This window comes from Myxine glutinosa, chromosome 13 (assembly GCF_964187855.1).
Source record: "Myxine glutinosa chromosome 13, kmMyxGlut1.1, whole genome shotgun sequence".
NCBI lineage: Eukaryota > Metazoa > Chordata > Myxini > Myxiniformes > Myxinidae > Myxine > Myxine glutinosa.
In genome coordinates, this window is record NC_136273.1 from 100516001 (window position 1) to 100543492 (window position 27492).

The 27492-nt window shown below is 43.8% G+C and overlaps 1 protein-coding gene across 1 annotated transcript in view; it reads right to left on the bottom strand.

Annotated features, from left to right (window-relative positions):
- LOC137439145 (astrotactin-2) overlaps positions 1-27492 on the bottom strand; it is a 1262948-nt gene that overhangs the window by 516076 nt on the left and 719380 nt on the right. The window contains exon 10 of the mRNA XM_068134866.2: positions 7418-7555. Coding sequence (XP_067990967.2) covers positions 7418-7555 — 138 coding nt within the window. The remainder of the gene's footprint in view (positions 1-7417; positions 7556-27492) is intronic.

A 27492-nucleotide genomic window follows, 5' to 3' on the forward strand; every position in this document is an offset into this window, starting at 1 on the left:
CATTTCTCCAGTAGCTCTGTCCTTAATGAACTTATTTAGTGCAGACTCACTACTCACCTGTGTCCTCCGTGCCATTTTCTCGATAGTCAATCGAATGGTCTGTTATATTGCTCCAATTCCACTCTTCTCTGAGAGTTCCGAGCACAACTTCCATCCTCACCCAATAACTTTTCTACCCCCACTAACCCACCCAGTTTATCTCCGTTCTCCTCCCCCATTTAACAAACCTCTTATCTTCAGATGAGGTGAGCACAACGAGGCTGCACCTATTTTCAGATATTTTCATTTACAGATGCATCCCGATGGTTCTATGAATTTTTCCTGGTGTATCGACTTCGATATTCATCGGCACGATACATTTCAGCTTGCTATGTCACCCGGAAGTTGTCATTGTCTACAAAGAACTAGTTCTCCACAAAAAAGTGTCAATTATACAAAGAAATTACTGCTGATATGCTCGAAATGGGCAGGACTTCGCTCAATGCAGAGCGCCAGACTTCGAGCAAATCCATTGGTCACTTGTATGCAACTGTTGTCACAATTCTCCTCAAGCTTTATTTGCTGATGTTGAGAGGTCTTGACAGTGGAGCCTTCGGCACTTCGGGCGACTGAGTCAACAACGGCAGAAACATTATTGGGCGACCTTCCTGATTTTGGTAGGCCGGAGGCGCTTTCTCTGTTTGGTGAATTGACATTCGAGACTGTGCTTTGCTGTCTCGAGTTTTTCACAAACCCTTGAATTTGAGACTTGCTCGGTGGTTTCCTTATGTGTACAGAACAGGAACTTTGTCTGTAAGAACGAATTTGTACACAGAGAGGTTTCTACAGAAAATGACTTTTCTTCAGGCATCCAGGATATCGTGTTTGAATGTCACAGATTCAACAAACTTGGCAGGTACACTCTCCCTTAACTCAGTCCAGGCCTCCTGAGAAATGAAAGAGATTGAATGAAAACTGTGTTAAAAATTTACATTTTTGCTGCAGCCAAATTTTTTGGGGCCTACTTCAGGATGAGCACATAAAATGCGTTGCTGCAGTTTAACATGCACAAAGCAGGTGATGATGTTGGTATCAGTGACACAGGTGATGTTGGTATCAGTGAGATCGGTGATGTTGATATCAGTGAGATAGGTGATGTTGGTATCAGTGACACAGGTGATGTTGGTATCAGTGAGATTGGTGATGTTGGTATCATTGAGATAGGTGATGTTGGTATCAGTGAGATTGGTGATGTTGGTATCAGTGACACAGGTGATGTTGGTATCAGTGAGATTGGTGATGTTGGTATCAGTGAGATTGGTGATGTTGGTATCAGTGAGATTGGTGATGTTGGTATCAGTGAGATTGGTGATGTTGGTATCATTGAGATAGGTGATGTTGGTATCAGTGAGATTGGTGATGTTGGTATCAGTGACACAGGTGATGTTGGTATCAGTGACACAGGTGATGTTGGTATCAGTGAGATTGGTGATGTTGGTATCAGTGAGATTGGTGATGTTGGTATCATTGAGATTGGTGATGTTGGTATCATTGAGATAGGTGATGTTGGTATCAGTGACACAGGTGATGTTGGTATCAGTGAGATTGGTGATGTTGGTATCAGTGAGATTGGTGATGTTGGTATCAGTGAGATTGGTGATGTTGGTATCAGTGAGATAGGTGATGTTGGTATCATTGAGATCGGTGATGTTGGTATCAGTGAGATCGGTGATGTTGGTATCAGTGAGATAGGTGATGTTGGTATCAGTGACATTGGTGATGTTGGTATCATTGAGATAGGTGATGTTGGTATCATTGAGATTGGTGATGTTGGTATCAGTGAGATTGGTGATGTTGGTATCAGTGAGATCGGTGATGTTGGTATCAGTGAGATAGGTGATGTTGGTATCAGTGACATTGGTGATGTTGGTATCATTGAGATAGGTGATGTTGGTATCATTGAGATTGGTGATGTTGGTATCAGTGAGATAGGTGATGTTGGTATCAGTGAGATAGGTGATGTTGGTATCAGTGAGATAGGTGATGTTTGTATCAGTGAGATAGGTGATGTTGGTATCAGTGAGATAGGTGATTTTGGTATCAGTGAGATTGGTGATGTTGGTATCAGTGAGATCGGTGATGTTGGTATCATTGAGATCGGTGATGTTGGTATCAGTGAGATTGGTGATGTTGGTATCAGTGAGATCGGTGATGTTGGTATCATTGAGATCGGTGATGTTGGTATCAGTGACATTGGTGATGTTGGTATCATTGAGATAGGTGATGTTGGTATCATTGAGATTGGTGATGTTGGTATCAGTGACATTGGTGATGTTGGTATCAGTGAGATTGGTGATGTTGGTATCAGTGAGATTGGTGATGTTGGTATCAGTGAGATAGGTGATGTTGGTATCAGTGACATTGGTGATGTTGGTATCAGTGAGATTGGTGATGTTGGTATCAGTGAGATAGGTGATGTTGGAATCAGTGACACAGGTGATGTTGATATCAGTGAGATTGGTGATGTTGGTATCAGTGACACAGGTGATGTTGATATCAGTGAGATAGGTGATGTTGGTATCAGTGACACAGGTGATGTTGATATCAGTGAGATAGGTGATGTTGGTATCAGTGAGATCGGTGATGTTTGTATCAGTGAGATAGGTGATGTTGGTATCAGTGACACAGGTGATGTTGATATCAGTGAGATAGGTGATGTTGGTATCAGTGAGATCGGTGATGTTGGTATCAGTGAGATAGGTGATGTTGGTATCAGTGAGATAGGTGATGTTGGTATCAGTGAGATAGGTGATGTTTGTATCAGTGAGATAGGTGATGTTGGTATCAGTGAGATAGGTGATTTTGGTATCAGTGAGATTGGTGATGTTGGTATCAGTGAGATCGGTGATGTTGGTATCATTGAGATCGGTGATGTTGGTATCAGTGAGATAGGTGATGTTTGTATCAGTGAGATAGGTGATGTTGGTATCAGTGAGATAGGTGATGTTGGTATCAGTGAGATAGGTGATGTTGGTATCAGTGAGATAGGTGATGTTTGTATCAGTGAGATAGGTGATGTTGGTATCAGTGAGATAGGTGATTTTGGTATCAGTGAGATTGGTGATGTTGGTATCAGTGAGATCGGTGATGTTGGTATCATTGAGATCGGTGATGTTGGTATCAGTGAGATCAGTGATGTTGGTATCAGTGAGATAGGTGATGTTGGTATCAGTGAGATCGGTGATGTTGGTATCATTGAGATCAGTGATGTTGGTATCATTGAGATCGGTGATGTTGGTATCATTGAGATCGGTGATGTTGGTATCAGTGAGATAGGTGATGTTGGTATCAGTGAGATCGGTGATGTTGGTATCAGTGAGATCGGTGATGTTGGTATCAGTGAGATCAGTGATGTTGGTATCAGTGAGATAGGTGATGTTGGTATCAGTGAGATCGGTGATGTTGGTATCAGTGAGATAGGTGATGTTGGTATCAGTGAGATAGGTGATGTTGGTATCAGTGAGATCGGTGATGTTGGTATCATTGAGATCAGTGATGTTGGTATCATTGAGATAGGTGATGTTGGTATCAGTGAGATAGGTGATGTTGGTATCAGTGACACAGGTGATGTTGATGCTGGTATTGATAGCGATGCATCCTCCAGGTATTTGATGGTTGGATCCATGAAGACATTCCCAACAAGTACGAGGAATTAGTCAAATTATGCAGAATCTCCATGATCACATAACTTTTCCAAGTGCGTGACTACACACGTCTGTCAGTCAAGGATCTTCGACCAAGCAGGAGTTTCAGATCCTGAAGTTTGTAGAAATCTGTCACGAAGAGTTTGTCTCGGTGAAATTGCTCATTGAAAAGTTAATAATGTACAAATCATAAAATATTCATTTTGAGTCAGAACAGCAATAAACGTGCAATTTGACTTTTCAAAACCATTAAAAGGACAAAATAAATCGGGATAAAAGCAAATAAAAGAGTGAATGGATGAGAAACCCATAAATAGATAAAATACTAATTGGGGAAGAGTTCTGCAAAGTGCTTCGATGAAATTGATGCGTTGTCATTTTCCTTACAAAAATGTTTGGCCACAAGAGCCGGGGCCCATCCAGCAGTGTCATGGCCCAGTAATTTTATGGTGAGAGCCTTAACGATTTTCCAGCACCACGATGGAGCGTTAGTTTGTGAGGATTTTAAAATGCATCAGCAACGTTTAATTACCAAGGAACAGCTTGTGCCTTCCTGCAGGGTTGTGCGGCAAGCCGAGCTCCCAGGCCTCGCTCCGAGTCGTGTCGGAGGCGTTCGCCGTCGTCAGTAATGGCTGGGCGACCAAGCGTGCTGAGCCACAGGATGTTACAAGAAGATGGAGAATGTGGAAACCGGCACCCTGATTGCTATTGGGCTTTGCAATCTACTGCTTGGCAAGGTATCTCTCTCTGGCGGAGCTACAGACTTTAAATGGAGACGTGACATTTTATCACAAGATGTGCAGCATTCCATGCTTTTATAAACAGATATGTTTCCCACCAAGACTTGAACGTGCAGCTTGATCATCGCGGAATAAACTCCATCTTGAATGGACAAACAAAGTGGTGCCAACCGCGTCACGTGGCTTCTCGGCAGCCACCCTGCCAGGGTAAAAATTAGAGCCAGTCAGACTGGCAGAGCTTCTCAACAAGAGGAAACAAACGATTCTGATGAAGCAAACAAACATTATACCCGATGAGATGAGAAAAACAGTGCTCACAATTCTCAGGCATGGCACGGGTCAAGTGTGGCAGCAGCAACGACAACACCTGCGGAACCGATTGTACCATCAGCAGTAATGGAATGGAGCGCCTCGTGTTGCAGTCTTTATTGAAAAGGCATGTTTTGAAAATATGACACCAGCTTTGGAAATGATTCGATACTAATAGCGACAAAGCACACTTAATGTGATTCAACAGAACACATCTCACATTTCTTTGTGCATCTCAATTAAGGGTCTCCCTGCTCATTGCTTTTTAAGGATTCTCGACCACGAGGCCCTAATGGGAAGAGATTTCTTTTCCTTCTCACTCCGAGCAAATCAAAAACAATTTACAATGATCATTTGTTTATTTCTTCCTCCTGTCTCCGTGCAGTCACAACAACGACACCGCCGATTGCGAGATTGCTCCGCGTGGTCGCTCCGCTGACTGATGCCATAATTGCATCGTCGGTGTTGGCATTATCCACCACACCTCCATGGGTCGAACGACTTTCGCGGAGCCGAGCTGGAGGAGCCAAGACTTATGATGGCCGCACCTGCTTCAGAAAATAGGATTGCGGAGGTCGCGTCGAGCTTCGCGAAGACGGACCTCACCCGTGGTATCTCGGACCGGGTCGCCCATCGCCTGGAATTTCAGAGAGAGCTGTACCACGTGGGGCACGGCTCCTTGGAAGGCTAACGCAGGATGTATCATCCAATTAAGGCCTCAAATCTAACATCCGATAGTAACCAGGTTAAACGAATGGAACCTGTTACCTGCACATGCAATCACTTCAGGTATAATGAAATGCCACCACCTGGAATGCATGCAAGACAAAAACTTTATGCAGGTTGTCAGTACCTAAAAGATAACTTGATAAGCCTTTTGGAAAACTGGCACTAAATTCTACTGAGGTTGAAAACCCAAAACTTTTGCTTCCTGGTTCATTCTTGATCTTGATCTATCAAACTCCTGCTCATCTCAGCAGACAAAATGGAGCTTCTGACAGTCATTGGAGGAGGTATAAAATGTCAGATGTACCATTAGTAAGACTGTTGATTTACAGTGTCTCAAACTTTTCATGCTCGAGAATTGTCCATCGCAAGCGAATGCTTAAGATACGGACGGATGAGATCATTCCCTCGCTAGCATCATGTGACGCATCACGTGTGTGCAGTCCAACTACGTGTTCAATGAGGTGAGGGCAACAAATGAGTCAAACACCCAGAATACACTGCTCTCTAATGACGAGAAAAACTTTCTTGTAATCCTGTTTGATTGTAAAGCCACCTGTTGCCTCTACAGTGATGAATATCCACCACTAAACACCTCTGATGAGATGCAAAATCCTGAGCACAAGGCTTACCTTTTGAGGCCACCTTGTTTCGGCTCTGGTGGCGACCACTTGAGGCAGGCTTTGCATACAGATGGAACTCATTGTGAAGTTTGACAACAAATGTTTGCTATAAATGGAGAGCCGCAAACACCAAAGACCCACAAAAAATGCCACACCTGGTCAGGTATATAATTAAGGAGAAAGAAATTTCATTTTCTCTTCATGAGAAAGCAACAAATTTTCTGTCTCTAATTTAATTTTGCGTTGTTTCCTTATATATATATATATATTGTATACAAGATCGAGGCTCGTGTAAAAGCTAACATTCATGACAAAAAAACAAACGGACAAAAAGGAGCAGGAGACAAGCTGGGGAGAGAGGGGGAAGCACACAAACACAACATTTGAGAGCAGGGACATCGGGAGATCTGTGGGAGGTACAGGGCTTGGGGGAGGAGGCGTGGGAAGGGGGGGGGAGGCGTGGGAAGGGGGGGGAGGAGGAGTGGGAAGGGAGGGGGGGTGGGATAGGTAAAACAACACATGGATACAGCAAGGACTTCCAGAAAATATGTCGGTTTTTCAGAAAAGTGGATTTGGGGTGCATTAACGGGGGTAGAAAAGATCAAGGTTTTGGATGGGGAAAGATAAGAGATGGTGGTGAACAGCTGTTTTAAAGACCTGGAGGGAGGAGAGGGATTGAAGAGAGTGAGGGAGTTTGTTCCAGAGGCGGGAGAAAAGAGGGATGAAAGAGTGAAGGTGAGCAGAGAGCCGAGATTTCGGCAGTTTAACCATCAGAGGGTTGCAGGCAGATCTTGTGCGACGTGTAGGAATATTTGGGGGACAGAGCACAGAGAGAGCTGGGGGTGCAAGACCGGAGAGGAGTCGGTAGAAGACAGAAAGACCACCAACCTGCCTGCAGTGAGTGAGTGAAAGGCCCTCGGTGTTGGCGTCATCGCGGGAGATTCCAATGATTAATCAATGAATGATATATTTTTTCTTTCATATCTTCTTTAGCTTCTCGAAATATTCCTCGATTGACTTGGCCTTTCCTGAAATTTATATAAACCTTCCTTCACCTCTGTCTCTTCTCAAGCGTATGAAATAACTTTCCCAAGTTTCTGAAAAAAATCCAGGAATTTTAAGATTGTGTAAAAGTGAAGAGTGAAAATTGCTCTGAAATCCATTGTGTAGAAAACTTTTTCTTCCAAATGATGGTCCATGTATTTATTTTAATCTTCTTTGAACACCTGAGTTTATGGTCAGCTTGCAGTAAAAAAAAGAATGTTAAATTGTTTATCAAAGTTTTATCAGCAACACCTTCAATAACTCATTCACAATGATTTGAGGAATTCCTTACCTGACCTGTGCCGGTTCCTCGGTCACTGAGAGGTCGGTGCGGCAACCGGCCAGTGGGCTTACGTCAAGTTCCATGGGAGGCACCACGAGGCTCTTGCTGTAAGGTAACCAAAGGCCACGACCCATACCATAGGTAAACCTGGGAAACACACCACACACAATATGAGTGAGACAGACCACTTCATGTCACTGAAGAATGAAGATCTAGTCTTGCTAGTGATGGCTAGTGTCGTTCTGTGTCGGCGGACAGGTAGACCAATGAACAAAATCAATAGGATGTTGATTAGGGTGGAGTAAAAATATCATTTAAAATTTTTTTATAAGCTAGTATATGGGAAATGTGCCAAAATGACCATAGAAACAATCCTGCAAAATTATAATTATTTCTGACCACTCCTTCATCGCCCTCAATCTGATTGAAATTTTGGCATATTATCGCATTTCGACATGTATCGCATTTCGTGATACATGCTTTGATCCGCCATTGACCACGAGGTGACTTGGAGAAGAAGGGGGGCGGGGCGCCAGAACAGGGTGTGGCCCACCCCCGCGTCATCAAAGGCGTGGCCACAAAGCCCTCAGCCAGCCAACCAGGGCTGAGGAGCGTCACCGACGGGGGTTGTTTGGTGAGCTGCGTAGTGATACGCACCCCGTTTATATTAGCACTGGCTGGGACTATTTATGCCAGATGAGACGATTTGCTGCACTTGGGCGATTGCTGCACTCATGCCACCCCCCTTCAATTCGTGTGAGTGAGTTCGTGTTGTTTGTGCTGTCTGTCTGTCTGTCTGGGGAACCCTAAGTTAAGCCTGTAATAAGTTGTTTTTGTTTGTTTTCAGAACGATGGCTGTCACAAGAGATCAAGTTACATGCGTGATATTTGGAGCTCCACGAAACATCCAAACTAACGTTCTCCCAACGTACGCTGATGTCATGAAAGGATACCTTCAATCTCGGCAACAGCTTAGGACGGAGAATGGCAAATACCCTTCATTTGGTGACATATCTCACAAACTGTGCTATGAAATTCAAGAGGTATGGGAAACGGCCTCTCTTCCAACGGTATCGCACGCGCAAGCGATTGAAAAACTCAGATCTTTCCATGACAAGTACAATTCAATCCTAAAAGTCTACAAGGGAAGAAAGGATCAAGTACCTACAAACAACGTCTCACAGACTTTCTCGGCAAATCTAACAATCTGTTTGATCTTAGCAAATGTAAATGTTCTGACATGGTGTCTAACTGTAACTGCTTGAAAGAACATAAAGTGCCGCAAAAAGAGCGAGAGATCCTTCAAGACCAGAGAGGACCGAGGAACATGGTAATTGGCGGAATAGATCAAGAAGAGACATCAAGATTGAAGAGGAAAGTGGAAAGAGAAGAGACCAATCTCAAACGAATTAAAACTCACTACGAAGACGCCAAAAGTCAGATTGCTTCTACGTATGACGAAAGCGAAGAAGACTACGCGGATAGCGCGACTGACGATGAGTATATTTCTGAATCAGTTAATCTCCAGAGCACACCAAAACCGGTTCGACAACAGCAACAAATGACGATCTCACTACCTTCACTTGCTAAAGCCTGCGACCGAACTGGCGTCTCTGACAGATCAGCTGCTATATTAGCTACATCAGTTCTACATGATCTCGGCGTAGTTTCACCAAAAGACCATTCTAAAATAATTGATCGCAGCAAGATCCGTAGAGAACGTAGCAAAACTCGAGAAGAACTTCAAAGTGATGTCTGCACCGTCATAGAGGGACTATACTTTGATGGCAGGAAGGATAACACCATGACGGGTTCACGGCACTGACAACAAGAATCACTGAACAACAGTCAAAGAAGAACACGTCAGCATCATCGCAGAACCCGGTTCATCGTACATCAGCCACACAACTCCATCATCAGGATCCAGCAAAAGCATTGCAGAGTCTTTAGTCGCTAGTCTGAAGGAACGGAATGTGAAGACAGAGGACATCAATGTAGTCGGGTATGATGGCACTAACGTGAATACGGGACATACAGGAGGTGTTATACGACAACTGGAAGAAACCTTCAATCATCCACTGCAGTGGCTGGTATGTCTTCTTCATGCCAATGAACTTCCGCTGCGGCATCTGTTTGAGGAACTCGACGGCACAACTACAGGCCTGCGTGGATTCTCAGGACCCATCGGAAAACGTCTATCAACGTGTAACGAACAGCCTGTAACATCGTTTACACCAGTGAAACTGAGTCAGGCATTGCCGAATGTGGAGCCGAGAGACTGGAGTAGAGACCAGCGATATCTCTTGGAAATGTGCATTGGCATTAGCGAAGATGAATGCAGCGTCGATCTGGCCCTACGAAACCCTGGATGCCTGAATCACTCTCGGTGGCTTACAACAGCTAATAGAATACTCCGACTGTACGTCAGCGTCAAGACACCACCCGAGAAGTTGAAAACCATGGTGACATATATCATTCGAGTGTATGCTCCAATGTGGTTTTCCATCAAAGTCCACTCGTCATGCAAAGATGGAGCCAAGCATATCCACCAGATGATCATCAAGTCACGATACCTTAGCGCTAAACACAAGAAGATCGTTGACCCTGTTATGCACCACAATGCGTACTTTGCACATCAGGAAAATATACTCCTGGCCATGATAACTGACCATCGACCTCAAATATGAGAATGGGGCTTGCGGCGAGTGATGAAAGCCAGAGCAACAGACAGACAGCCTACTGGACAGATACGACAGTTCAAGGTCCCCGCTAAACTCAACTTTGACGCAGTGGAGTACTTCGACCTAATTGACTGGGGAGCGTGCGCCTCCCGTGATCCGAGGCATGTCAGACCCTGAGCTGAAGGAACTTATCACGATGGATGTCACCCCAACTGTCCTCTTCCCTAAATTCCCTTGCCACACACAGGCTGTGGAAAGGACTGTGAAGCTCGTGACCGAGGCCGCTCAAGCTGTGTGTGGCAAGAAAAGGCGAGACGGCTTCATCCATGCCCGTGTCGCCTCGCGACAGATGATGCCATCGTTTGAATCGAAGCGCGACTTCACACACTTCACATTGTAACTGTGTGACTGTAACATTCTGAGACAAACTATAATAGACCTATGATTTGAATGCATCTATGAGCTGTTTTACTATGTTGCATAGTATAGTAAAATAAAAAGTTACTGAGGGAGATCAAAATATTGTTGAATTTTAATACAATTTTAACACAGTGCTCTATGGATGTAATGGCACCTTTTGGCATATCTAGCTAGTTAAAATTCAAAAAAAAAATTTGGGCTGTTTTCACTCCACCCTAATGTTGATGGAGGTATGCTAAGCGCAGTGGGAAGCAAGGATAAGGTGACGTTACAGGTATGAATCCCTCTTTTGCTCCAAACAAAGGTTAATGTACAAAACGTCAGCTTCTCCTTGTTTAGTTACCATGGTGATTGGCATACTTCAATCATTATCTTGAAGATCTTCACTTGATCTTGTTTATTTTATGCATCACAACACTTCATGTTACTGTAGAGTCGGATAATACCAGAGATCTTGACTAGCAGGTATCAAAGAACACCAAAAGATAACTTGGAGGTTAGTGAGCAAAATGTCGAGGTAAGAATTGCCAATCTTGCATTCTGTAACACGTTTTTTCTGTAACACACGTTACATCTGTAACACACGTTACATCTGTAACACATTTTTTTCTGTAACACACATGTTACATCTGTAACACATTTTTTCTGTAACACATTTTTTTCTGTAACACATTTTTTTCTGTAACACACATGTTACATGTGTAACACAAATACAACATTGTTTGGGTCACACTCATTTCATACAGCCAAAGTTGTTCTCACAACTCCATAACTTTAAACATTTCCTGGTGATGTCATAGTGTAACATAATTGAGTCTAGTCAATGTATTCAACATGCAACTCACACCAAATAAGGTAAGATGGGATTTAGACTAAACTGTTGAAGGTGTTTAGAGCAAACAAGTTCAAGGTAAACGGCTCTGGAAATGATTGCTCTTCACAAGCAGGATAAACTTCAACTTCAATATTGGGAAGGGGAAGTGAAAGAGAAGAATGCAGAGGTGTAGAGAAGGGGCAGCAGCAACAATTCTGGGCTGAAAGGATAACTCAGGTAGTGTACTTGCCTATAAACAGTGTCGCTTGAGTTTGATTCCTGAACAAATGATAAAGATGGAATCTTGAAGGAATTATAATTTTTCTTACAGGATCTAAGGCTCGTAGTGTAGCTGCCAGACACACATCTTACACATGTGGACATACAGACGAATACACGAGACACAACACAGGACAGTTAGACGAGACAAACATAGTCACAGCTTGAGGGAAGTATCATCACCACCGGGGCACCCTGGGTACCAGTGACGTCACAACAATGGCACAGCCTTTCTCATCACACACAGCAGGGCATTTCCTAAGGAGAAATTCCCTCCTCCCGATGGATGACAACCTATTGGGAATGTCCATGTTTATATAATACTATAGTGTGTCTACCCTGCAGTGAAGACCTCAGGGTAATGGATGGCAGACTGAGCTTTAACTCCGAGGCGTATACCCAAACTATGGCGGTTCCTTTTACACGCGCGGGGGTGGAGGGTAGCAAGGCTTACCTGAACGGATGTCACTGGGCATTCTCGAACCCATGACAAATAAATAAGACAGACAATAAATTGAAAATGTACAAATTATGGGTTTCATGAAAATAATACCAGGGAACAAAGAATGTGTGGTAAAATCTAATTCCTATATTGAGGCGCCTCCATACGGACTCGTATACAACACAAGAGGAAAATAAACGAAAGTAAAAATGTAGTGTGGTGCGTTGCCTCGTACTCAGCTCCAGTCTCAACGATGGTTTTGGTGGCGTCGCAGGTTCCGCATCCCTGCAAGGGAAGACACGCGTTGGCACAAAGTAGCGTTCACCGCCAGCCGCAGACGCGAAATGAACCGGCCAGAGCTCCTCCCTCGGTCCTTCTCGCTCGGCTGCAACAAGCTCCAACCGTCCCAAACGTCCCAGGTGTGCACAACACAAAGCGCAGCTGTCACGAGCCAACACCCAGAGAGAGAGAGAGAGAGAGAGAGAGAGAGAGAGAGAGAGAAGGATGCGTCTGCCTTTACCAATGCCCGGAATAGGGAGCGTGAAAATGCAACTGCCTGTCATGAACCCAGAACAAGGGAGAGAGAGAGAGAGAGAATGGCGGTGCTTCGCCATTTTGTTCCTGGTGCTGGAATGTTTGACGATGACATCCCACGCTCACCAATCGTTCCACACCATCGCATCGTTCCTCCGTTCTTTAACCAATCAGTCTTCGGGGCGTGGCCTCGCGGCCACTCGTGGCACCCATCGAGATGTTTCGGCTGGGTGGTGTTGTAGTGTCTGGGTACCATCGGCGATCACGTTATTTAATTTAGGTGCTGATGGCATGGCCGGTGGCATAAGTGTTATAAGAATGAAGGGAAAAATACAGAGGCGACTACACACAGGAAATTTTCCCTCATACCCTAACTGATTAGCATAGCTCCACCCTTTGCATGGAGACACATAATGCTTACACGGACATCCGGTCCTAACTTAAATACAGGAAGGTTTCTTCTTCGCGACATCCGGAGCACACTACTCTATACAATCCTATCTGGACTAAGGTATTTCATTGCCTACCCCCATACACGTAACAATACTTTTAAATGCTGAACGACAATTAAGGAAGCAGGATGTACCATTGTTTTTTAAGTCTTTGGTTATGATTTGGCCTGGGTTTGAAGCACAGCCCCCCAAGACTCGGAGTGGACGCTATAACAACTAGTACTGCCACTTTACAACTGCTGGCAGAGATGACCGGTTTCCTCTGCCTTCCTGCTTTCATACAACCCCGCTTGGAAACAACCCCCTCTTTTATACAACCCTGCTTTGTTACATCCTCGCTTTGATTGAACACGCTTTCATTGGACATGCCCTGATACAACCCCTCTTTCATCAGACATGCTTTCATTGACACCTTTTCATTGGACATGCTTTGATACAACCCTGCTTTGATACAACCCCACTTTCACCATAGGCCCCAGGCGCTATCCTACCCCACCAACGCGAAACCTGCCTGTTTTATTAAAAGTTAACGGATTTTACCGGATTTTGTCACCTTTGAGTCTAAAACTAGATAAACAACTACACGAAATACCTATGGATATGAGATTGAAGCTGAGATGAGGGTGTGAGGACATTTGGTACACAGCTTACTTTAGCCTACCTGTTGTAGTAATGAACACACTTGATTCAGCAGGCCTGTCACAACCTCATTGTACATTCAAACAACCAACAATAGCATGCGGCGAGATATATATATACAGACATTTGGTATTTAATATGGAATATATATTTTTTTCTTGACTTGGGTTTACTTTATTAACTCAGTATATCAATCTGGTGAGTTTCTTTTACACTTTGGTGATTTATTTGTTAAAAGAACCATGTCACTGATTGTCTGTCGCAGCAAGAAGTCAACAACAGGATTATATCACAGATGGCGTGGCAAAATGTACAGGCAGGTGCATTTGATGATTGGCTTCACAGTCGGGTATACAAGGGTTGTTGCATTCTGTATTAGTGGAAAACAACTGCTGCACATCTCCAAAAGTTATTGCCGCTTCCTCTGGAGATGGTCCGTCAACTCGACAATGCTGTTTGTCATGGAGTGGTGGCTTTACGAAATTACGGCATGAAACAGTGTGCTATTGCTCGGCAGTATGGCATCACTCAAGGTCAGGTGTCAAAGATCCTGAAACGAAATGCTCAGAGGGGTGTCCCTACTCCAATACCGAGGCCAGGACGTCCCCGCAGAACCACAAGGAGGGATGATCGCCAGCTGCACCGGTTAGTCTGCAATGGCCGTACCAAGTCAGCTAATCGGCTTAGGGCTGAGTGGCAGCAACTGACAAATGTTCCTGTATCCAGAAGGCTAGTCAACCAACGACTGGTTCAAGCAGGCTATCGTGCCAGGCATCCCCCGAGAAAGCCACGCCTAACCAGACAACACTGCCAGCGCCGATTGCAGTGGGCCAGAGAGCACCATCAATGGCAGCCAGGACACTGGAATCACGTCATCTTCAGTGACGAGTATAGATTTCTGGTCTATCGTCAAGATGGCCGTGTCCAAGTGCGCAGACAAGTGCATGAAGCCTACAACAAAGATTGTATAGTGCCAAGAGTCCAAGCTGGAGGTGGTGGGGTGACCGTTTGGGCTGCTTTTCACGCAGGGGGCAAAACTGACCTGGTTGTTCTGAATGGAAACCTGAACCAGTTCAAGTACAGGGCCATTCTGGAAGAAACATTGCTTCCATTTGCTCGTGCAGCCTTTCGAGGAAACTTTGTCTTCCAAGATGACAATGCACGGCCTCATCGTGCTCGCATCATCCAACACTTTCTTGCTGACCATGGTGTAGAGCAATGGAGTGGCCTGCCATGTCCCCGGATATGAATCCGATAGAGAACTTGTGGGCAGAATTAACGCATAAAATCGACCACTTGGACCAGCAGCCGACCTCTGTGCGTGAATTGCAACAGGCTATTGTCACTGCATGGCAAGCGATTCCTGTCCAAACCTTGGCAAATCTCGTGAACAGCATGCCTCAACGTTTACGTGCTCTCCTGAATGCTCGTGGGGGTTACACGAAGTACTGAACTGTAATTTTACTGTCCGTAATCCCAGTAGTAATTTAACTTTTGTTTTTGTTAAAAAAAAATTTGGCTTATGTGCAAAATAAAGAGATACTTCTGGAAAACGTACAGAAGTTTAACACGGTACTGTCCATGAATTGAGTTCGATATCAGTTTACATCACTTTCAAGGATCAATTTATTTGTTTCGAAATGTCAAATGTGGTTTTTGTTTCTTTTAAAGGTCACATTAACAAAATCTATAATAATTTCAACATAATTCCAATGAACTTTTGGTTCTAAGACATCTTGAAAAGTAAGTTCACCCCCACAAAAAAAATATTCCATATTAAATGCCAAGTCTGTATATATATATATATATATATATATATATATATATATATATATATATATATATATATATATATATATATATATATATATATATATATATATATATGTATATATATATGTATATATATATATATATATATATATATATATATATATTATATATATATATATATATATATATATATATATATATATATATATACATATATATATATATATACAGTGAAACCTTGACTTACGAGTGCACCAACTTACGAGTTTTCCGAGATACGAGCCGTCGCTCGGGCGGTTTATTGCTTTGAGATGCGAGCCGAGATCTGAGTTACGAGCTTACGCCACCCGGCACCAGGTGGGTTCCGGTCACGTGGTTATCTTGCCATGCAAGCATCTCTGCCGTATATCGCTGCTGCTTTGTTTTCGCATTTTGGTTATTTTGGAAAATTTCTTAGTTTTAACCATGGGTCCTAAGAAATTGAGTGCCAAGGGCAGTACTGAGAAGAAGAAGAGGATGATGTGCTTGGATATAAAACACGCAATCGTCGAAAAACATGAGCGAGGTGTGCGTGTTGTCGACTTGGCGAGGCAGTACGATCGAAACATTTTGAAAGGGAGGAAGAAACAAACCTCGTTGGACAGGTTTTTATTGAAACGCCCTGCAAGTGAAAGCTAGGAAAGTGTGGCGAAAAAGGCAAAAGTCATCTCCTCCACCTCCGCCAGCATCTTCGTCTGATCTTCAAGGTAAATACACTTAATAAAACCAGTTTATTTCTTTACATTGTGGCGGCCACGGAAGCTCACTGGCGTGGTGACATCATTCTGCGCACCGAGTGGGCGGTGGTCACGCCGAGGGGTAGGCGTGGCCTCAGGATATACACCGGGCGCGCAGCCCGGAGCGCGCCAGTGTTACAGTGAGCTCCTGAAATAAAGACTCTTCCAAATTACCGCGTTGTCCGCTTCCTCCTTGTTTACAAGCAGCGCGCGTAACGCCGCTTATTATGTACAGTATATACGAGGTCGTGCTTGTTTATACATTATTTGTTATTTATAAAGTACATTTTTCTTATTTAAAAACACGTAACAAAAAAAATTGGTGTGGTTTTTTGGGGGCTGGAACGGATTAATAGCATTTCAATGCATTTTAATGGGGAAATTTAATTTGAGAAACGAGCAAATTGAGTTACGAGCTCGGTCACAGAACGAATTAAACTCGTAAGTCAAGGTTTCACTGTATATATATATATATATATATATATATATATATATATATATATATATATATATATATATATATATATATATATATATATATATATATATATATATATATATATATATAATATATATATATATATATATATATATATATATATATATATATATATATATATATATATATATATATATATATATATATATATATATATGAATGAATGAATGATCGTTTTAAGGCCATTTTCCCCGCCATAGCGGGGGTTAGCCTTGCGGGCCCCATGACAATCATGGTTCCCTGTTTGAGGCAATGTTTTATGGCCGGATGCCCTTCCTGCCACCAACACTGTTAGTCGCCTCCTGCGACAGACAGGGAATTACCAGTGAAATGGTACTCAATTTGCCGACCTCGGAAGGATGACAGGCTGAGTCAATCCCCCTGGCATTAATCCAGCGATCGACCGGCAAACTTCAACAACAAAGAGCAATCCAAACTAAATGTCTGATGTTTAAATAAGACAGGTTCCTCCAAGATCCTCTCTAGCGATGTTCTAATCATTTGCACCTGAGCTCGTGCACCTGATTCTAATTTTAGGTATTTGAAGTCGTGATAAATGTAGGGGTGTACTTACTTTTTCCACATGCGAAATTTGCATTTATGTTTATTTAAATTATACAATGGACTACAAAATGTAAATGTTTCATGATATTTGTTATATTATATCACCTTTATCTATCAATATTGTTGAAATGAAGATCAAATAGCTGTATGTTGAAATATGTTGAAAAAGTCAAAACTTTACATGGGGTGTACTTACTTTTTCACGTGACTGTACATGGCCTGAGAAAAAAAAAGCATTGCATTTCTAATTTTTCCAACAATAACGACTTCTAGCTTTCAGACCGGACAACTAATCATGTTGAAATTTTAAACACTTACCCCCCTTGATGAGAGCTACATTACTTTAAAATTTCAAGTCGATCAATGCAGCGGTTCAAGAGATAGAAGCTTTTTAATATTTTCCTTCAATTATATGTATTGCGGCCAAACCATGTGACTTATCAAAACTTCCCAAAGAACGTTTTAACTTCTCCACATGGGGAACATTTGTGTGAAGTTTTCACTCGATGTCTTCAAAAATGAGGGAGGAGATAGGATTTGAAGTTTATGCTTAAACACATCATAACTCCTAAACGATGCGACTTACGACGTCGTCATGCATTAACTTTTTGTTTCGTCATTGGCATGCGATTCTGCAAGCAAAGTTTGAACTCGATCTGTTCAGCCGTTGTGGAGAAAAAGGGTTTTTAGTGTTTTTCATGAAAAAAATTAATATGGTGGCCGAACCATGTAACGTATGACGTCGAAATTTTTTGAACATACATTTTAAAAAACTAAGGTTATGCCAAAAAAAATCATATTCGTGGGACCAAGGGATCTATTTGTCGAATTCTAACTTCGTAACGTTGGCACTTTTAATATCCTAAAATAAACTCATGTTTGGTCCCATTGCAGAGTTCTTTAGAATGAGCCATGGCTCAATTTTTTCCATTCAGCCGTTTCGGAGATATAGAGGGGCAAAGTTGAAGGTGTTTTCCAAGGTGGCGCCCATACCATGACGTTTTAGGAGTCGCGGAAGGCGAGAGAACGAGGCCATTCGTAGGGTTCGAAGATGGTTTATTGTAACAGCAAGATCCAGCACACTAAACTCGAATGGAAGTCGGCACGCTTATATAAAGCCGAAAGCCCTCTTCGGAGGGCGTGGCTCCGGCAACCGCGCGTGCGTCACGTCCGCACACCACAAGTCCAACAGGCCCGTGCACGTGTATTATGCCCAAATAAGGTAATCACAAAAGGTAACCGCCACATGCGGTTACCTGCACATAAGGTAACCGCCACATCCGTCCCCCCAGAATGCACTCCACGGGCCTATGCGTAGGCCGAGGCGACCGAGGGGCTGGGCAAGTCCTCAGGGGAGGCTGCCGAGGTTCCTCGCGGGCCTCCCGAGGTTGCAGGTCGCGGGTGCAGTGCCGAGAAGGCTTGGGCGGTGCACGCGAAAAGCGGGTGAGCCAACCAAGGGGCTGGTCAAGGCCTCGGGGGAGGCTGCCGAGGTTCCTCACGGGCCTCCCGATGATGCAGGGTCGGAGAAGTAGTTGCGGTTGTAGTTGTAGTTGCGCGAGGGTGACGAAGCGGCCGTGCCGCTAACGTCAGCGCGCGCGGTGACGAAACAGCCGTTCCGCCAACGTCAGTGTGCGCGAAGGTGACAGAAGCAGCCATGCCTACGGAGGGTCTTGGAATAGGTTCGCCACTCCGGTCATAGAGGAGGAGCCGAGCGCGGTGCGTGAACCTCATAGTCATGGCCGTCGTCGTTACCGAAACTCCGGCATTTCGAAACAGCGTTCGAAACTGCGCCCGAAGCCGTGCGGGAGAACCCGGCGTCACCAGCTGAGGTGGCTTCCCTGGCTAGGGCGCGCTTGCCGTGTTCGTTCGCAGCCCCCGAATCCGTTCAGGGGCAGTCGGAGGTCACCAGTTTAGGAGTCACGGAAGGCGAGAGAACGAGGCCATTCGTAGAGTTCGAAGATGGTTTATTGTAACAGCAAGATCCAGCACACTAAACTCGAACGGAAGTCGGCACGCTTATATAAAGCCGAAAGCCCTCTTCGGAGGGCGTGGCTCCGGCAACCGCGCGTGCGTCACGTCCGCACAACCACAAGTCCAACAGGCCCGTGCACGTGTATTATGCCCAAATAAGGTAATCACATAAGGTAACCGCCACATGCGGTTACCTGCACATAAGGTAACCGCCACAACGTCATAATTAGCAGCAAAAAAATCTACATGCCTAGCCAATCACTTTGTGAAAATTTCATGTCAATCGTACCAACAGTTGCTAAGAACATTAGTTTTAAAGTTTTCGGAGGTGAAAAATCAGGCGGAAGCAGAAAAAATATAATTAATGCTAGGAAAAAACAATAGGTATTCCTCCACATTCTAAATGAAGAGGAAACCTAATTACACAAGGTCTGTTGCATTGGCAACCACAGTGCAGGCGTCGATTGGCCGAATGGCCTCCGTCTGCGTTGACGTTCCTTGCAAGGTTCCTCATATTGTAAGCCACCACCAGTACGGTGGTCCACAAATATATGTAATATTTAATACTATTAAAAATCCATGCTCCACAAGGCTGCGTGGTCAATTGGATCTTATTTAGAGGTTGCTCAAAAAATAACATTTTAAATTTATCCTGTTTTTTTCAGATGGCAGAAACTCGCAGCTCTTCCACAGTTTGGTTGCTGGGAAAGTCTGAAAAGGAAATAATATGTGGGGGACTACCAACCAAAGGACACACATTGCAGAAAATGGTGTACCATCACATACAAGAACACCATACAGTTCGTGAAAGTGCCAAACTTAGTGTACAAGCTGTGTGTGCATACTGGGAGAAAGCACGAATTCCAGTGCAGAGAGTAGATTCCTGCGAGCGCCAAATTTTGAAGTTGTATGATGCCTACAAACTGGTAAAGAAAAATAGAACCAAGACATTCGAAAACTATAGAGTGAAGGAGCAGATGTTCAAAGATGATCTTCAATCCCTCTTCGATATCTCACCAAATGATGCGCTTGAGAAAATGACGAATGAAGAAGACAAAGCGTTCCTTATCATGCAGCGTGAGGATCCCTCAAGTTCACGTATGGGATCTGTGGACAACACTCTGGCAGTGAAGGAGAACAGAAAGCGTATCAGGCTTGAGAATGAAGATCAAAGAAAGAAGAAACATGCTGCTGAGACTCTAACAGCAATGCAATCTGTTCCATCAACATCGGCTGTGGTTGATGATGATGTTGATGATGATGATGATGATGATGATGATGATGATGATGATGATGATGATGAATGAAGAGCAGAAGCAATTTGTGTTGAGTTGTGAAACTTCATCGTGAAAACTTTCCAGTGTCAACCAAAGCCATCTTGTCAATGAAGTAGGCAATGTTTTGAAACACAAGTTTCTGAAAACAATGTTACGTAAAATCATTCAAATTATGTGTATTCTGATGTTTACTTTGTTTTAATTGTTCTGATAGATTTGTTTTATCGTCTCTGATAGATATTTTATATTTTCTGATGGATGATTTATTTTTTCCGATAAATGATTTATTGTCAAATTAATACATGAATGTTTCATCTACTGTTTTAATCTTAATTTGACGATATGAATGAACATTGAACAATGAACAATTGAACATACATGTACATTGTACAATGGTACATTGTACATAATTATTTATTAGTTTACAAACAAACAACAATAACAATAATAAATAATTTGAGTAATTGAAAATAGATAATTATCTATGAATTGATGTATGATGCTAAAAATTCTGTATCTTATTATTCATTAAAATATTTGTCAACATTTTGAGCAACCTCTAAATATTGTGCAAGCAAGCTCAAATTGTCATCACCAACTACTTTCTTCAATAGGAATAGGGGCAGGCTTGTGGAGAAATGAAAATCCAATCTTCAAATTTTTGGACCACCCTAACCACCAGGCTTATTACCAACATTAAGGGAACAAAGAAAAGCAGACAGCATTGTTTCTCCATAAAAAACACCTTTTTATACAAAAGGTCAAATCACAACTTCATGACAAAATTACATACTATGTATGTATCTTTGCCCACAGAACAGAAATACGAGGTCATGTATGTAAAGGTATGTTAACACCTGTCAAAGCAACAGAACAAATGTTGTGCCATGCAATACAACATCCTATGTGACGTAACACAACACCCTGTGCTACATCATTTTACCTCACTCAGCAAGATGTAGCACAGGGTGTCATGTGACAAGGCACAACATCGGTTAATCTTTCGTGCATCTGGTTTCAGGAAAAACAGAATTTGCAAGTTCCCTGTATTTGTATTTAGGTGCATGAGGATTACAACAGCCATCTACAGGGTCGGCCCAGTTATCGATTCCCAGTTTTGAACCTCTGTAAATAAATCTGTTGCTAAGAAGTGAAATCGAACAAAATATTTACAGGATAGACGTAAACCTTTCAAGATTTTATGGTAAAAATTTTATAAAACCAGAAAAGTATAAAATTAGTTATGAATTTCGAGGTGATTTCCATCATTTTCAAGCAGTGTGTGCAACCTTTTGCGATACTCCAAGACCATTTTCTGTCGCATTCCGACAGTAATTTCTCCAAAAGCTGCTAGCATCCGCTCTTTCAGATCTTCAACGTTCGCAGGTCGAGTTGCGTAAACCTTTCCCTCAAGGAAGGTCCACAATAAGAAATCAGGTCACAACAGTGGTGTCACCTTTCCCACCACACTCAGCAGGGCATTTCCCAAGCACTGAAAATGAACAACAACCAGACCTCAAAATTTTCCAGGTCAGAACGTGCACCAATATGTGGAAGATAATTCTTTGTCTTAATTAGGCTGGTGTCTAAAAATTAAAAAAGCACAAAAACATTACTTTGAGATACCAAAGAATATTAATCATCATCCTGGTATAGAGGCAAGGTTCTCTGACAGAACAGGGACAGAATAAGTCACTGCGGCATCGCTGTTATGATGACTATGGCAAATTTCTGTCTGAGCCATTTTCCCCACATTGGGTTTTTTTCTCTCCACAAAGGTGATGCTCATATTGGGGTTTTCTCTCTCTACACGGGTGATGCTCATATTGGGGTTTTCTCTCTCTACACGGGTGATGCTCATATTGGGGTTTTTTCTCTCTACACGGGTGATGCTCATATTGGGGTTTTCTCTCTCTACACGGGTGATGCTCATATTGGGGTTTTCTCTCTCTACACGGGTGATGCTCATATTGGGGTTTTTTCTCTCTTCAAAGGTGATGCTCATATTGGGGTTTTCTCTCTCTACACGGGTGATGCTCATATTGGGGTTTTCTCTCTCTACACGGGTGATGCTCATATTGGGGTTTTTTCTCTCTTCAAAGGTGATGCTCATATTGGGGTTCTCTCTCTCTACAAAGGTGATGCTCATATTGGGGTTTTTTCTCTCTACACGGGTGATGCTCATATTGGGGTTTTCTCTCTCTACACGGGTGATGCTCATATTGGGGTTTTCTCTCTCTACACGGGTGATGCTCATATTGGGGTTTTTTCTCTCTACACGGGTGATGCTCATATTGGGGTTTTTTCTCTCTTCAAAGGTGATGCTCATATTGGGGTTTTCTCTCTCAACACGGGTGATGCTCATATTGGGGTTTTCTCTCTCTACACGGGTGATGCTCATATTGGGGTTTTTTCTCTCTTCAAAGGTGATGCTCATATTGGGGTTTTCTCTCTCTACACGGTTGATGCTCATATTGGGGTTTTCTCTCTCTACACGGTTGATGCTCACATTGGGGTTTTTTCTCTCTTCAAAGGTGATGCTCATATTGGGGTTTTCTCTCTCTACACGGGTGATGCTCATATTGGGGTTCTCTCTCCCTACAAAGGTGATGCTCATATTGGGGTTTTCTCTCTCTACACGGGTGATGCTCATATTGGGGTTTTTTCTCTCTTCAAAGGTGATGCTCATATTGGGGTTTTTTCTCTCTTCAAAGGTGATGCTCATATTGGGTTTTTTTCTCTCTCTACAAGGGTGACACTCCCCGGTGTGTACCCCGGTTCCCCGGTGTGTACCCGGTTCCCCGGTGTGTACCCCGGTTTAGAATAGGTACACCAAATCCCTGCGTGTCATAAGAGGCGACTAAAAGGGTTCGCGTCAGGAAGGGCATCCGGCCATAAAAACATTGCCTCAAAAAGAGAACCATGACAATTACAACTACATATGGGCAGGGTACAGCCCGAAATACCCCGTGGGGGACGCCACGCCCTCTTGTCAAACCTCAAGGTGGGGTACCCGATCAAAGCAAGGGTGGAAATCACTCCATTTATGACGACAAAAAGTCTGATGCCCGACGTGGAGATCGGTTACTGAGGTTTGGGACATGGAATGTAGGGACAATGGCAGGGAGATCAGGAGAAGTGGTGGAAGTATTGGTCAGAAGAAGAGTGGACATATGTTGTGTGCAGGAGACGAGATGGAAGGGAAGTGGTGTGAGAATGGTGAAGGGTAGGCAGGGACAGAAATACAAGTTTGTATGGCAAGGGTACCCAGAAGGCATGCATGGTGTTTGTATCCTGTTTTCTGAGGAGTTTGTAGACAGTGTGGTGAGTGTGACTAGAGTGAGTGAAAGGTTGATGATGGTGAAAATGATGATTGGAAAGCTCTTGGTGAACGGCATCTCGGGATATGCTCCGCAGGTTGGTCTGAGCGATGAAGAGAAGGACAGGTTCTGGTGTGCAATAGAGAAGCTGATGGAAAATGTGAAAGATGAGGAAGTTGTTGTGGTAGGAGGAGACCTAAATGGACATGTGGGAAGGACTATGGACGGTTTTGAGGGAGTAAATGGGGGTTACGGATGTGGTGTGAGAAATGGAGAAGGTGAAAGGATTTTGGAGTTTGCTGATGGAGCTGATTTGTTGATTTGTAATACTCAGTTCCAGAAAGAGGATAATAAGCTTGTTACATACACGTCAGGTGGGTCGACGACAACCATTGACTACCTGATGGTGCGTAGGCGAGATAGAGGGCACCTCCGGGACACAAAGGTGATCCCGGGTGAGGAGGCTGTTTCACAGCACCACTTGGTTGTCTGTGACATAAGGGTGAAAGGTGCGAGGAGAGCTCGGCAGGTGAAGTACCAACCGAGAATGAAGGTGTGGAGATTGAAAGAGGTGACAGTTTGGGAGGCATTAAAAGAGATGCTGAGTATGGTAGAGGATGATGTGGTTGAGCTTGAAAGTGGTTGGATGTCAATGAAAGATAGTCTGTTGGGAGCCGTTGGTGAGGTATGTGGATGGACAAAAGGATCACCGAGGCAATCGGAAACATGGTGGTGGGATGATTAAGTTGGAAAGAAGATTGATGAGAAGAGGAAGAAGTTCAAGGAGTGGCAGAGGGCGAGGGGTAGGGGGCAGAAAAGGCAGAGCAGGAAAGTTATAGGGCAGCCAATAAGGCTGCAAAGAAAGAGGCAGCAAAGGCACAGGAGGCATGCAGGACAATGGTCGGAGAACGCTTGGATTTGGAAGAGGGTCAGAGAGCGGTACTCAGGATTGCAAAGCAGATAGCGAAAGAGAAGTGTGATGTGATGGGGGTGAGTTGCTTGAAGGATGAAGTGGGACAAATCGTTGTGGACCCAGATGGAATTAAAGGAAGATGGAAGAGATATATGGAAATACTGTTGAATGCAGAGAATGATTGGGATGGAAACATCGAGAGTAACCCAGTTTTAGGACCAGCAGAGAAGATAACCGAGGAGGAAGTTGAGGAAGCGATAAAAGCAATGAAGAGGAGGAAAGCGGGTGGGCCGACGGGAGTTGTGGGAGATATGTTGAAGGCAGCGGGAAATTGGGGTGTGAAGAGAATGACAGAGATCTGTAATCTGGTGGTGAAAGAAGGCCGCATTCCAGTGGATTGCGAACTGAGTACCCTCGTCCCTCTATACAACGGGAAAGGTGACCCTCTGGGCTGTGGCTCGTATCGAGCGATAAAGTTATTGGAGCATGGAATGAAGGTATTGGAAAGGGTATTGGAGAGGAGGATGAGGAAGAAAGTGAAGATTGACAAAATGCAGTTTGGCTTTATGCCAGGAAGAGGAACGACAGATGCACTTTTTATTGTGAGGCAGTTGCAGGAGAAGTACATGGAGAGGAGGCAGAAGTTGGTTCTTGGGTTTGTTGATCTGGAGAAAGCATTCGATAGGGGTTTGTTTTTTTTGTTTTTCGTGAAGGGTTCCACGTGAAGTAGTGGCGTGGGCATTGAGGAAGTTAGGAGTGGAGGAATGGTTGATCAGAGTAGTGATGGCAATGTACGAGAGAGCGTGCTCAGCTGTAAGGATGAAGGACGGGAACAGTGGTGAGTTTGAAATGAAGGTCGAGTGCATCAGGGGTCGGTACTAAGTCCACTACTATTTGTAGCTGTGATGGAGGTGCTGGCTCGGAACGTAAAGGAGGGTTTACCATTGGAGTTGTTGTATGCAGATGATCTGGTGTTGATTGCAGAAAGTATGGATGGACTGAAGGAGAAGTTGAACAAGTGGAAGGAATGTATGGAGACAAAAGGTCTGAAGGTGAATATCGGAAAAAACGAAGGTGATGGCAAGTGGTAAAGCATGTGGTGAGGTGGAAAGAACTGGGAAGTGGCCATATGCTGTGTGCAGGAAGGGTGTCGAAGTGAACTCCATTCAATGTACAATGTGCGCTGAGTGGTTTCATCAAAAATGTAGTGGTTTGAGAGGGTCATTAACCAGTGTGGCAGCTACATTCAAGTGTAAGGTGTGCACAGAGGGAGCTGCAGATGGAGGAAATGCTGAGTTGGATCTTGGAGACGGCGTGAAGCTGGAAGGTGTGAAAACATTTTGTTACCTAGGAGACATGCTGAATGGAGAAGGTGGATCAGTCTCGGCAACGGTTGCTGGAGTGAGATGTGCATGGAAGAAGTTTCGGGAACTGAGTGGCGTGCTGACGAGGAGGGGAGTGTCGTTGAAGCTGAAGGGAAAGGTGTATGCTGCATGTGTGAGAAGTGTTATGATTTATGGGAGCGAGACATGGGTAATGAACATAGAGCAGCAACGAAGGCTGGAACGGGTGGAAATGTGAATGGTTCGGTGGATGTCTGGAGTATCGTTGAGAGAGAGGAAGACAAATGATGAATTGCGAAAGATGATGGGAATAGAGCCTGTGATTGATGCTGTGAAGAGAAACAGTTTGAGATGGTTTGGTCATGTGTTGAGGAAGGATGAAAGTGACTGGTTGAGAAGAGTGATGGAAATGAATGTAGAAGGGAGTAGAGGACGGGGAAGACCAAGAAAGACTTGGCTAAAGATGGTCGAAGAAGAAATGCGGGCAAGGGGGTTAACAAGGGGAGATGCAGAAAATAGGGCAAAATGGAGAACATTGTCATGGGGACCGCAAGGCTAACCCCCGCTGATGTGCGCTGAGTGGGTTCATCAAAAATATAGTGGTTTGAGAGGGTCATTAACCAGTGTGGCAGCTACATTCAAGTGTAAGGTGTGCACAGAGGGAGCTGCAGATGGAGGAAATGCTTAGTTGGATCTTGGAGATGGCGTGAAGCTGGAAGGTGTGAAAACATTTTGTTACCTAGGAGACATGCTGAATGGAGAAGGTGGATCAGTCTCGGCAACAGTTGCTGGAGTGAGATGTGCATGGAAGAAGTTTCGGGAACTGAGTGGCGTGCTGACGAGGAGGGGAGTGTCGTTGAAGCTGAAGGGAAAGGTGTATGCTGCATGTGTGAGAAGTGTTATGATTTATGGGAGCGAGACATGGGTAATGAACGTAGAGCAGCAACGAAGGCTGGAAAGGGTGGAAATGCGAATGGTTCGGTGGATGTGCGGAGTATCGCTGAGAGTGAGGAAGACAAATGATGAGCTGCGAAAGATGATGGGAATAGAGCCTGTGATTGATGCTGTGAAGAGGAACAGGTTGAGATGGTTTGGTCATGTGTTGAGGAATGATGAAAGTGACTGGTTGAGAAGAGTGATGGAAATGAATGTAGAAGGAAGTAGAGGATGGGGAAGACCGAGAAAGACTTGGCTAAAGATGGTCGAAGAAGAAATGCGGGCAAGGGGGTTAACAAGGAGAGATGCAGAAAATAGGGCAAAATGGAGAAGATTGTCATGGGGACTGCAAGGCTAATCCCCGCTCTTGCAGGGAAAATGGCCTTAAAATGCCTGTTGTTTGTTGTTGTTACAAGGATGATGCTCATATTAGGGGTTTTTCCTCTCTACA